The 12,890-nt window shown below is 33.7% G+C and overlaps 1 protein-coding gene across 7 annotated transcripts in view; it reads left to right on the forward strand.

Annotated features, from left to right (window-relative positions):
• Positions 1-12,890, forward strand: part of LOC116853001 — a 201,865-nt gene that overhangs the window by 154,224 nt on the left and 34,751 nt on the right. For 6 of the 7 annotated variants that reach the window (XM_032833847.1, XM_032833848.1, XM_032833850.1 and 3 more), the window contains exon 3: positions 9,154-9,301. In XM_032833847.1, the coding sequence (XP_032689738.1) occupies positions 9,154-9,301 (148 nt within the window). Of the gene's footprint in view, positions 1-9,153; positions 9,302-9,411; positions 12,200-12,890 lie in introns of those variants that run through there. The other variant, XM_032833852.1, reaches the window with a different exon arrangement.

Here is a 12,890-nt window from a genome sequence, read left to right on the forward strand (position 1 = left end):
AAAAAAAAAAAAATAATAATAATAAAAAAATAATAATAATAAAAATATAAAAATATGATATTTTGCAATATTGCAACAATATTTGAGGAGCATTGAAAATTATATTATTGATAATATTAATGAAAAATTTTTTATTATGTAATAATAAAATAAATTATTATTAAATTTTATTATATTAATACATATGTATTATTCAGATTATATTGCAATATAGAATAATCATATATATTTATACTTATTGTTTATATGTAAAATTAAAATGTATTTAAGTAATTTTACGTAAACCCTGAAAAACATTATTTTATTTCATAATATTCTCTATTATATAGAGTCTGATGCAAGTTGTATCTATAACAAAAAATACATAAAAATATTAAGCTGAAAGGAATGGTCGAAATTATTTTGCAAATAACCATATAAACTTTAGAGATATTAAATAAAATAGATAGGCGGATCAACGCGCATATTTGCTAAGTACGTTATAATATATTGTGAACACTGTAAGTATACATTTTATAAGCATAAATTGTAAAAACATCGTTGGAGCCATTGGAATTACCGTGTGTCGCTCGATCGTCAGGTTAAGCAACGGAGTCAGGATGGATGGATGGGTGACCGGCATACCGCTTCGGATTTAAAATTATTTAGGGAGGGTTCGCGAAAGTTTTAGAGTGTTTGTGACAATCTTTCGGTTCCTAGCAGTTAAAGACATAATAATAATAATTAATAGTAATAAGAAAATTAGGAATTAGTTTTCTTATGAAAGCTACGCGGAAAACTTTTAAGCAGATATTTTTACATTATATCAAGGTTTGTGCAACGTTGATTTAAGGTTTCTCAATGTTACTGCAATATTGACATTGTTGCAGTTCAACATTTTCTCAACATTGATTTAACATTATTGTGATGTATGGAAAAACAGTATGGAATAACAAAACATTGATAGGGATTCAATAATATAGTCTGATGAGGACATTATAATGAACTTGATTAAGATCTTCATAACGACGCAGCGTCATGACTTTTCAGGATCCGACAGTATAACCATAAATGGACCCGACATCCAATTATGGTCAATCTGATTAGGACCATAGGGTAAATTTCTAGTCAAGCAGTTCGCCCTGCGTGCGGCTCTTCATTTCTTCACTCATCAAACGCCTCGTCTCGCCGGTTTGGAAGCGTTAGCGGAACAGCTTTTTAAAATTCCGCCACGTATCGAAATCATTCTCCTTCCGCTCATACCACATGAAGGCTTCGTTCCTCAATAAGAGCGGAAGACAGCGGATCAGGTCTTCGTCCACGATCGGTGTTATTTTTCGGCGGTGTTCTGTTTGGTATAGGAATTGTTCCGCCTCCACTTCCGACCGTCCCGCGAACTCTATCGGCCATTTCTCCATGAGACTCTGCGCGTCCGCGAGCATGAACAGTTCCTCCCCTTGTGAGCGTGCCCTACGTCGTCGCGGAAAGATCCGGGAGAGTGACCGCGACAGTACGAATCGCGCGGTCACGTTAGCGCTATGCTCCGCGACTACGCCTCTATCCGCGTTTATTACGTTATCTTTCCGCGGTATCGGTGGCTTTGCGAAACGACAAATTTCCTCGTCCGTGGGAAGCTCCCCGGCGAGGAGTATACGGTCAAGGCCTCCTTGGTGGTTCGCTCGTATCGTTTGATACGCGACCGCAGTGACGGCAATATACCGCTGTCCGACATACCGCGTTTCGCATATTCTGCACGCGCCTGATCGAAACTTAACGCGTCGATCCACGCGTACTCTACGAACGGCGGGCTTACTGCCTCCTCTGTGAGATCGGGATCCGACGGCATGGAGTTTTACTGAGATCCCGTAAAACGCGAAGCATAGCTAAAGATGCGGTAAAAAAAATTATTAAGTCTACGCGTACTGCGCGTATCCGATTCGGCCGAATCAATCCAATTTTTTACTTTCTCATAAGACCGGAAGTGCTGGTCAGCCAGGCCGTGTGCCATTGATCGAAACAAATGATAGTCAGAGGGAACAACGTCTGTAGAATACGGCGGGTGGGATAGGACTTTCCATTTCAACGTTTCCAAGTATGTCTTGACCACTTTCGCAACATGGGGTCGAGCATTGTCATGCTGCAAAATCACTTTATCGTGTCTCTCGTTGTATTGTGACCGTTTGTCTTTCAATGCTCGGCTCAAACGCATCAATTGCGTTTGATACCGATCGCCTGTGATTGTTTTAGTCGGTTTTAACAGCTCATAATACACTACGCCGAGCTGGTCCCACCAAATACAGAGCATGACCTTGCCGTGAATATTCGGTTTGGCCGTCGACTTGGAAGCATGGCCGGGAACTCCACATGATTTTCTGCGCTTGGGGTTATCATAATGAACCCATTTTTCGTCTCGTCACAATGCGATGCAGAAATCCCTTCCGTCTTTGCTTTTCAAGCAGTTGTTCACAAGCAAACAAACGCCGTTCAACATCTCTCGGCTTCAATTCGTACGGCACCTAATTTCCTTGCTTCTGAATCATTCTCATAGCTTTGAGGCGTTTTGAAATGACTTGTTGAGTCACTCCCAATGATCGTGCCAATTCTTCTTGATATTGACACGAGTCTTGATCAAATAATGCCTCCAATTCTGCATCTTCGAAAACCTTCTCTTTTCCACCTCTATGCCGGTCTTCGACGTCAAAATCACCGTTCTTGAAGCGTTGAAACCACTCACGACATGTTCTTTTACTAATAGCGGCCTCACCATAAGTATTTGCGAGCATTCGATGAGTCTCAGCCGCAGATTTCTTCATATTGAAGTAGAAAATTAAAACCTCCCGCAAATGACGAGAATTTGGCTCGTAAACTGACATTTTCAATCGAGAATAACTTTATGATGCAGGCACAAATCGACTAATGTGTCTATGGGGTTATGTTGACAGATGCCCAAGTTTATTGTATGACGTCTATGATCTATTTATTTCGACCACCACTTACCGCTAAAGCCATCTATAGGAAAACGGCGGAAGCAAAGTTGTACACCTAATAGATGCATTGTATATCTGATATCAAGAGACAGAAGAGAAGAAAATAACGTCAAAAGTAAAAAGACAATATTAATTATAAAGTATATTTTATTTTTTATGTAATCACAGTTTTATATCACGGTTTTATGTAATCACAGGTGGAGACAAACATTTTCAATCTGTTCCAGAATGATGTCATTTAATGCATGGAATGTCATAGTGTTACTGAATGGAACATTCTCTGCTTTGGACTTTCCACAAAGTCCGATAACTTTGGAGGAAATAGAAGTGAAGAAGAAAGTTGAATACATACTGAAAGAAATTGGAAATGATAACGTATTTGAAATAGAAGAGGACCAAGCTAGATTTTTATGATCCAAATTAGATTCCACATGCAAAAACAGTTGATTTGTTTAATCATGTTGAAGATGAGAATTATCTTTCAGAAGAAGTTATTTGTACTTCTGTTGAAGCAGCAATATCAAACGATTACAAAAGGCAAGCTGTGGAATACTGGAGAAGCGGTAAAACAAGACCAAGATCATTGGAATCGGAATTAAAAACAATTATAAACAAGTAACATCGCTACGACAATTACGACGATAGAAGAAATATATCTATGCAGATGATACCAGAAGAGAAAAATTGCAAAAAATTTCTGAATATACATTAAATAATTTCAATGAAGCGCTCTAAAGAGGAATGATAATTCATGATATTGACATCGGTCGATGGGATTCTCGAATACAACAAGAGATAAATGCGCCAGGATTCATAGCGTTACATATGTGAATACACAGATTCAAAAAACAACATAATATAGTATCTCGTAAAATAACGAAATTTATCACGAAAAAATCTTTGTTATCAAAATCAGATTTGGAAAAGAAGTGCGAAACATTTACAAGAAATGTAAAATATTTTATTAATCAATATGGAGTAGAAAATATTTATAATTCGGATCAGAGTGGATTCCAGTTAGAACTTCATGCCGGTCGTACTTTAGCAAATAAAGGTGCAAAAACAATAGAATCTGCAGTACAGTCTGTATCAGCAACCACGCACAGTTACACAATACAGCCGACTATTTCTATTGATAGTACATTATTGTCGCCTCTTTTGATTGTATTAAAAAAATCCACAGAAACGTTTGGTCCACGAGTGCAGCAATCATTATTTAACGCTCCTAACATTTATGTAATGGCTTCAAAGTCAGATAAATTAACATCAAATCGTGTAAAAATCTGGTTTTTTGAGAGAAGTTTTCTTTCCAAACGTCAGGCCACAATCTGTATTACTATTAGATTCTTGAAGTGGACATTGTCCCAAGATAATTGCCGAAAGTAGACCAGATTCTGCAACAGATATATTTTCTAACAATTCCGGCTCGTATAACAGGAAAAATACAACCACTAGATGTATATGGCTTCCGCTTGTGGAAAAATTTTATCAAATATTTCTCTGATAATGTTATGTTACTCGATCTTGCAATTGATCTTCATAATAGGAACAATATCTTGAAATTGCAGTCATTAACACACCATCAATTCTCGTCACCCGTTTCAAAATTTATTTAAATTTGCATAGTTTAAAAGTGAATATTTACAGACTAGACCGCCAGAGTTTGAGACACCGGTTGATTTTTGTTTCAAAAAAGATCCTAAAATACAATGCTATGTTTGTGGCAAAACTGCTATAATTGTTCTTGGTGCAAACGATCACTTTGCATCACACATTTTTTCCATGAGCACCATCTTTGTTACGAATATGTGCCATAAGTAAAACATATTTATTTTCTGTGTATGCAAATCCTCAATCGATTTTTCTTAATATATTAATTATATAATTTTAATATATTATAATAACATTATAAATTGTAAACATTATACATTAAATATATGCAACTGTTTATGTATTATTTTTCTACAATTTATTACATTCCCCTACTTACAGTAACGTATCTAGCTACAGTATCCATCTACTTCGACGGCGTGACGCGTATAGCACGATATTATCACCACGTTTTCCAACAATTTAATCGAGACTACCTTTTAATATTATATATGGAACATATTACAAAAACCTACAAATTTTGCAAAGGTAACGAGTTGGGAGAGGTGAAAAAATTTGACGTTTTTAAAAAAATTAAATATACCGTTGCAAAAGGAGTGTTAAATACTGTACAACTTTTGTAGGAAACATTTTTTCATATATCTTGTATTTTAGGAAATATTCAATAAAAATGTAAAAGTCCTTTTTTTTTAAGGGGCTGTTTCAACTTCTAAACTTAACATTCAGCCGATAAAAAAAATACGTGTCGAATACTTTTTGATGCTCTACAACATATCCAAAACGCATCAAAATTGATGAGGGACAGTTCTGTTAGTTCCCTTGTAAGTATTTCTTATTGTCCTCATATGCAACCAAAGCAGTAATTTTAATTTTTTTATAATATTATTTATCATACATCTATTTTATAATATTATTTATCATAAATAATATACAAAAATAAACGATTTAGTCCAAATATTTAATATAATAAAAGAAAAGTCAGATATATTTTATCAACACTTGTACCTCTTCGCGTGCCATGGATAGATCGTTAAAAGAATTTTGTGATATAATCTTTTTTCAAAAATAATATTTCATGCTTGTTTATTGCAATTTAATGTTAAATAATGAGCCGCATTTTCATGGAAATGACAACTAAAAACATTCAATACTGTCAGAATAAATTTATAGCGTTTCAGTGGACAGTTTTTCGACGATAAGTTTTTCATAGGACGCCAATTTGTGAAATCTTTTCCACAAGAATAATTCTACCGAAATTTCACTATAACCCATTACCGCTCCGTATTTCGGCGAGCCTGACGGTATGGGACAGAATTAATTAATTAATTAATTAATTATGTTTCAAGTAAAATATTTCTAGAATATTCAATTTGAGATATTCTAATATATTTCTCGCGACAGATTTCCAGAATATTTCAAAAACTTCGCAAATGATAATGTTTCAAATGGAATATTCTTAAAGTATCTCAATTTCAATTGATATAAAATACTCAATTTAAAATGGTATTAAATTATTTTAAAAATGATATTTGTAATATTTGTAATATTTGTAATATTCTGGAGATGACATTGCTGAGATGTTTTGTGCTGTATGAATTGTGAGTCTATTGTGATGTCACTGGGACATTTTGTGCTACTTGTGGGTACTTGTCGTACATATCTTCTTGCATTAGTATAATAGCAGCGATACGATATACAATGCCTCGAAATGTTCTAAGTTGCGTACTTGTGCTAATCAGAGGCCTGTTCTTTCACTCTGCACTGCTACACTGGTGCAATAAGTTAGAGTAATATATATTTGTCTCACTCTAATTTGTTGCACCAGTGCAGTAATACAGAGCAAAAGAACAGACTTTAGACCAATCAGCTTCGAGCCTGCCAGGGTGCGTTTACGGAGACGCTAATTAGCACTACCACATCATCCCGTCGCGAAAAATGTTAATGGTATTACTACTGAGATCAGTGGTAAAATCATTTGAACTAATAATAAAATCATACGGCGTTGTCATTAACAAATGATTTTACTACTTGAAGAAAAATCCTTCGGTTCGTAGGAAAATCCTTCAATTAGTGGTAAAATATTTTACTATTGAATGTACTCAAAGAAATATCATTCGATAGTATATTAGTTACCATTGGATATTTATCAATAAGAATACCATTCGATCATTTTGCTATTGCTACGTCGACCGTAATAAATGTTATTGTTAACTGTTTGAATTTGAGTGAGAATTTTGAATAAGAGCTGTTACTCAACCGCCTCTCCTGCCTTCCTCTCACGTGTGCAATAAATAAAGATTCGCTAGTAAAGAACCACGCCATTCTATCACAGTGATCGAGTGAGCAGTCGGTGAAGTCGGCCGTCGCCGCGTTGTGGGAACGAAGTTTTGTCCGTCCTTCTCGTGTAATGTCGCGAGGAATAACGGTCACAGCGTACACAACTTGGCGCCAAATTGACGCCAAAATTGACTCAATCCATTCTACGTTCTCACAAAGTGTGATAAGGATTGTCTGGGACACCCTGTATATATACATAAATTATTGCATGTATTTTTCAAACTAACTTATCGTTTACTCTCAAATGCACAATAATGTTAAGTTAAAAATATAAGAGCAATAATCGCGTCACTATTTCGCGAATATATATTATATTAATATCCATTGCATATTAACTGTTTTCGTTTTTAATATCTGTCAGTAAATATATCATTACAATGTTTTGTAAGCACATGAAGATACATTATATAACCACAAGTTATGAAGATTTCATCAGAGTCATTTGAATCATTACTAGTCTGATCACTAAGATTGAGCAATAGCAACGAAGACTAAGACAAAGATTAGGAAATAGGCAGAGTGACCGACGCAGTTAGAGTTCGAACCGGACGCAGAAACACATATAAGCGAAGCTTATAAAAATATGATGTACCAGTTTTTTTTTAATTATTTTAACAAAATAACCAAGCATTAAGTTATATGGGAATGTGTGTGATTATATTTATGTATGTCCGTATGTTATAATAATATTTTATATATTTAGTACTACTGGTAAGTACCACTCACCAGTGGTAAAATTGCTCAGTGTTAAAATATTACTATTGGCAAAAACTCATTCAGTTTGCCATTGAAAATACCATTGAAAAAGCCACTCATTTTCAATGATTTTTTTTAATGGTAAAACTATTTATTTTTCGCGACGGGATTTCTTTATTGCTCTTTACATGTACAAAAGGAGATAAATGCGTATAATTAATACCCATACAGCACAAATGTTTAATAGATATCCTAAGAACGTTCTAAGAATATTCGAATATTCTTAGAACGTTCTTCGGATATCTAGTGAACATTTGTGCTATATGAATATATATTAATACTTAGCATTCTTACGCGATAAATTTTCACCTAATGTTTATCGCGTTAACAATCTTGAGATTAACTATGCAAGTGCGTACTAGAACCTAGACATTTGGATCTCATAGTACGTTACACATGCGCAGTAAATATATCTTCGGTGTATTTTGAGAATATTCTATTCCTTTACAAATATGCGAAATTCTGGAATATTCTATTCATATTCATAGAAAATTCCACTCTAATATTCTGAAAATAAGAATATTCGTATTTCATAAGAATATTTTGTACTATCTGGGAATATACTATTTTTATTCACAAAATATCTCACTCGAATATTCTGAAATAGGAACATTCGTAATGAATAAAAATATTCATAGAATATGTTGTGCTATCTGGGGTAACTCGTATACTTTCCTAACCAACTTGAAACATTTTTCTTTCTTACTCTCTCCCCCTCCTGCTCTTTTCATTCCTCTCCTTTTTTCATGTTGGAATACATTTTTTAATTGTTTGGTTTTAGTCGCGATCTTTCTATACAGAGATAGAAAAATTATTATTTTTAGATTATAATAAGGTTAATGAATAATTATAATAATGGAATTTATCAGTTACATTTTGAGTTTGTCAGATGAAAAATAGTTTTATTAATTAAGTTCGCAAGGTAATTTGCATAACATAAAAACAGAAAGATGAAAAAATAAGCAAGGCAGACTGTTAAAAAAGTTATATGTTGAATTACACTAAAATATTCATTACAGATTATATCCATCTAGTGTGAATAATGAAGTTAATGTAATTTAAAAAATTCAAAAATTTTTTGCATATTATTTGATTTTTCTTATATTATGGATATTATTGAAAATATTTTTTCTCCTTAGATATATTTCCTCCTTATATTTTATCCTTAGATTAATATTTTTTCTGTTGTTGCGTACATAATTCTATTCGACAAATTAAATAAGTGTGAAAGTTTAATGTTTTCATTTTGTAATTTTTCAAATTCTTTTTTACATTTTTATTTTAGTTGTAAAAGTTGTTTGAGTTTTATTTGTATCACGAATCAAGCTTTACTCTATATTACTTTTATATGCATTTATAAGGTGCAAACGCATTTTTACGGACGTCTTACCTTTGCGTGTTTGTTTTATGGTTTTGTGTAATTCATCCTTTCCAGACTGTCATTATTAGAAATAAAATTTATTTTATTGTGTTTACTTTTCAGGTATTACACTTGGTTCGTACATCAAGTATTACGAAGCGGCCACGTATGACACAGCGACTTTGAGACGACATCACAATCGGGTGCGCCGCGATGTTACTAACTTTATCGACGAGCAACCATTAATTCTGCATTTGAAAACGCTCGAGAGGTGAGTGCCATAAGCAAACTTTGATCGCTTTTCTATCTGTCTGTCCGTCAATTGATACACTCGGTTACTAAATGGTAGTTTACCATATATTTTTCCGAATAAAATTGCAGCGTTTCTGGTGGTCACAAATTAAAAAAAAAAACTACTGATGCGTTTGCGTTGTAATCAATTATGACAGGAGTCGAAGTGACAATATAGAATATAAAAAACTGTATTAATATAACATTCAAATATTGTTATCCTCCCATAGTTTAAATTACGAATTTGTGAACTTTGAAGATTTAAGAAGATGCTGAAGTCAATGACGAACACGAAAAAAAATACCAATAACACAAAGACGATCGTCACTAACAATTACCCTATCCCTTTTTTATTTTTTGTATATACAGAACTTACAAGTAGATGCATGGAACCGTTCCTCTCCCATTCGGATAAGCTTGAAATATGTTGCAATGTAGACTAAAATAAGGGACACGTATTTTTTATACGTGCCTAATTGCATTTTTAGGGGATAAAACATCCCTTTGAAGGAAAATCGGTATTTTTTTCGGAGCATGCACCGTCAAAAGTATAAAAGATAAAAAAAAACTCTCAACTAAAATTAAATTGTTTGAAGAATACTTTATAATGACGTTTTCAGTTAAGAAAAAATGTTAAAATGTTAAGCATACCCCCACTACTTACCAATTTTTCTTATAATTTAAAAATTTCAATTCTGCTAAATGAAAGGATTTTTTATTTCGAATTCAACCATGTATGATAAAGCCATTTTCCGACATATGGACTTTTTAAAAAATAGGTGGGAACACGTCTATATACTCGTAACGCTATATGTAGCCTATTCCACGCGATACATATACGTAACACGTCCTTCTCGAACTTCTTCATAATAAGAGACTGGAAGATAGTACTGATATGGAGAATGTATAAAACATTTCAATATATAACAACAACAATAAAATTAATTATTTTATACATGACAATAGTCATATATTCCTACACTTTGTTTTTATGAAAATATACATATTTTGAAACTGAAATTTTATTTATGAGAACATTAAGACGTCCTAAAGACGCCTAAAAAATTTATAGACGTCCTATTAATTTAACAAAAAGATGCCTTTAAGGCGTCTAACGTCTCGATTTTGGGCGTTCAATAGAACGCCATATTGGACAACGTCCAATTCGGAAAACATCATGTAAAACATCCAAGAGACATCGAAAAGTCATTTTTTTTCCCGTGTATTTTAGTACAAATTTAGAAAAATTCAGTGCAAAATTATTATTAATTAAAATAGATTGAGGAAATTATAATGAAGTATTTTGTCTAAATAATAAAAAAAAACATTTATTCGTGAGATGCGACGCGATTTCGATCCCGTGTGAGGCGTCCACCATTTTTAGATGGCCATGCTGTTTCGATACTTAACTTCAACGATCACATGGAAACTGGTAATGCCACTACGCTGTAACGATAACTTGGTGGGTTATATTTACAATACACTCTTATATCGTTCAAAAATGTAATGACATATTTGTTAGTAAATGTTTCAAAGGACAGTCACAATGCGATTAATATAATTATAAAAAAAATCTAGCCATAATTTTACGCTGTTAAAATATTGCGAGAGATAAAAAAGAAATATTCTCTCTCTTTTGCGAGCAGGTTGTAGATTAAACTTTGATTATTTATACAATATATCAATATATATATGAATATTCCAAAAACATTTAGAAGAGATAATTTTGAAATATATGTTTACACACACACACAGAAACATACACACATACACACAGAAAGTCTCAAAAGCATCGTAAATACGTCTTTTTCATAAAGAATCAATAACGTCTTAAAAAGGACATTTTAAAGATGTCTTTAAGACTTTACTGAAAGATATCTTTATGACATCTTTTAATAAAATCTTAAAGATGTCTTTCTTAAGACGTCTTCAAGACGTCTTTAGACATAACACATATGTATTGTTTAGGAAGTTTGTGTATGTCTATTCTTGTAGTGCGTAGGGTTGGTGCTCCATTTGTGGCTACTTCAAGGAATCTTTTGAATTATTTAGTTTATGATTCATATTCGTGTTACGTAAGTGGCAATATTTTGTTTTTACAGCATTTCTGTTGGTCACGCTGCGCGCTAACGAATGTAGAATTTTCTTTCTTCTTTACTTGAATATTTATAACCGAAGGTATACGAACTGCTGCATTTTCTTGTGAGAAACGTTAAGGATACGAAGTGAGATAAACGTTAGAATTATTGTATAAAAGACATTATTGTGAATGTTTCTATAATCGGCTTACGGAAAGTCTAAAAGTTAATCTCAATATGCATAACCACGCATTTAATTCCTATTAAGCAAAAAATAATAAGTGTCGAAAACTAGATCATGTATTAATATAATATGTATTCTATTTTTGATCATAGGATGGCCAAAACTGGTTGTTGCGTTGTTCCAGTTGTGGCCAACAAAAATAACGAATGTGTTTTGTGTAAAATTATACAGGACAACCGTTAATTTTGATGAAAGTTTCAAACACAGATTTACTCAACGCAACTTTCAGGGTTTATATCTTAAGGTCCTAGAAACATTATGACGAAGGAATTTTTATTGATAATCTTTGGGAAAGTACACAAAATGGTGGAAAACCAATTTCGGCAGTGACCTTAGCAAATATCGAAAAATACGCATTTTCGAAAAAAATGTTTCATGCAAATATTATAAAGTTTTATGTGACGCATTACATAGTAGTAGTAGTGTGACCTTGAATAGCGTTATCAAGGTAACGTGGAAATCACCTTCAATTTCTTAAACTTAAACTCCTATTTTTTAATGCATATTCTTGTAGTTTATCTTAAGAGCTTTGCAAAATAATATAAGATATTTTTTTATTAAGTATAAGGTGTAGTAAAAAGAAATCCATTATTTTTGCATGAAATTGAAGGTTTTACTTAGCATAGTTAGAATGATCCGATTTAGGTCAAATATGCACCGTTTTGTTCGATAACTTGTGGCCATTTTAAAGGTAATTCCATTATGCCTCTTTCATAGAAACCCTTATCCCTATTGGCAAAAAACTGGGACAGTCGATTTTCACAAGCTTCTCTTGAGGCGAATTTTTCACCAGCAAAATCATTCGCCATAGACAGGAACAGGTGGTAATCACTTGGTACCAGGTCCGGACTATAAGGTGGATGCATAAGAACCTCCCAACCAAACTCCCGGAGCTTCTGGCGAGTCACTATCGATGTGTGTGGCCTGGCGTTGTCCTGATGGAACACAATTCCTCTCGTATTTGCCAAAGCTGGCCGCTTCTGGGTGACTGATTCCTTCAGACGGTCCAATTGTTGACAGTACAAGTCCGAATTAAGAGTTTGGCCGTAGGGGAGCAGCTCATAGTGAATGATTCCCTGTCAATCCCACCAAACACATAGCAAAGTCTTCCCGACCGTCAATCCTGGCTTGGCCACCGTTTGCGCCGGCTCACCGCGTTTCGACCACGACCGGTTTCGCTTGACGTTGTCGTAAGTGACCCACTTTTCATCACCAGTCACCATCCGCTGCAGAAATGGGTCGATTTT

Source organism: Odontomachus brunneus, unplaced genomic scaffold, assembly GCF_010583005.1.
Source record: "Odontomachus brunneus isolate Ranch 3 - 2012 unplaced genomic scaffold, Obru_v1 Obru_scaffold_265, whole genome shotgun sequence".
Classification (NCBI taxonomy): Eukaryota; Metazoa; Arthropoda; class Insecta; order Hymenoptera; family Formicidae; genus Odontomachus; species Odontomachus brunneus.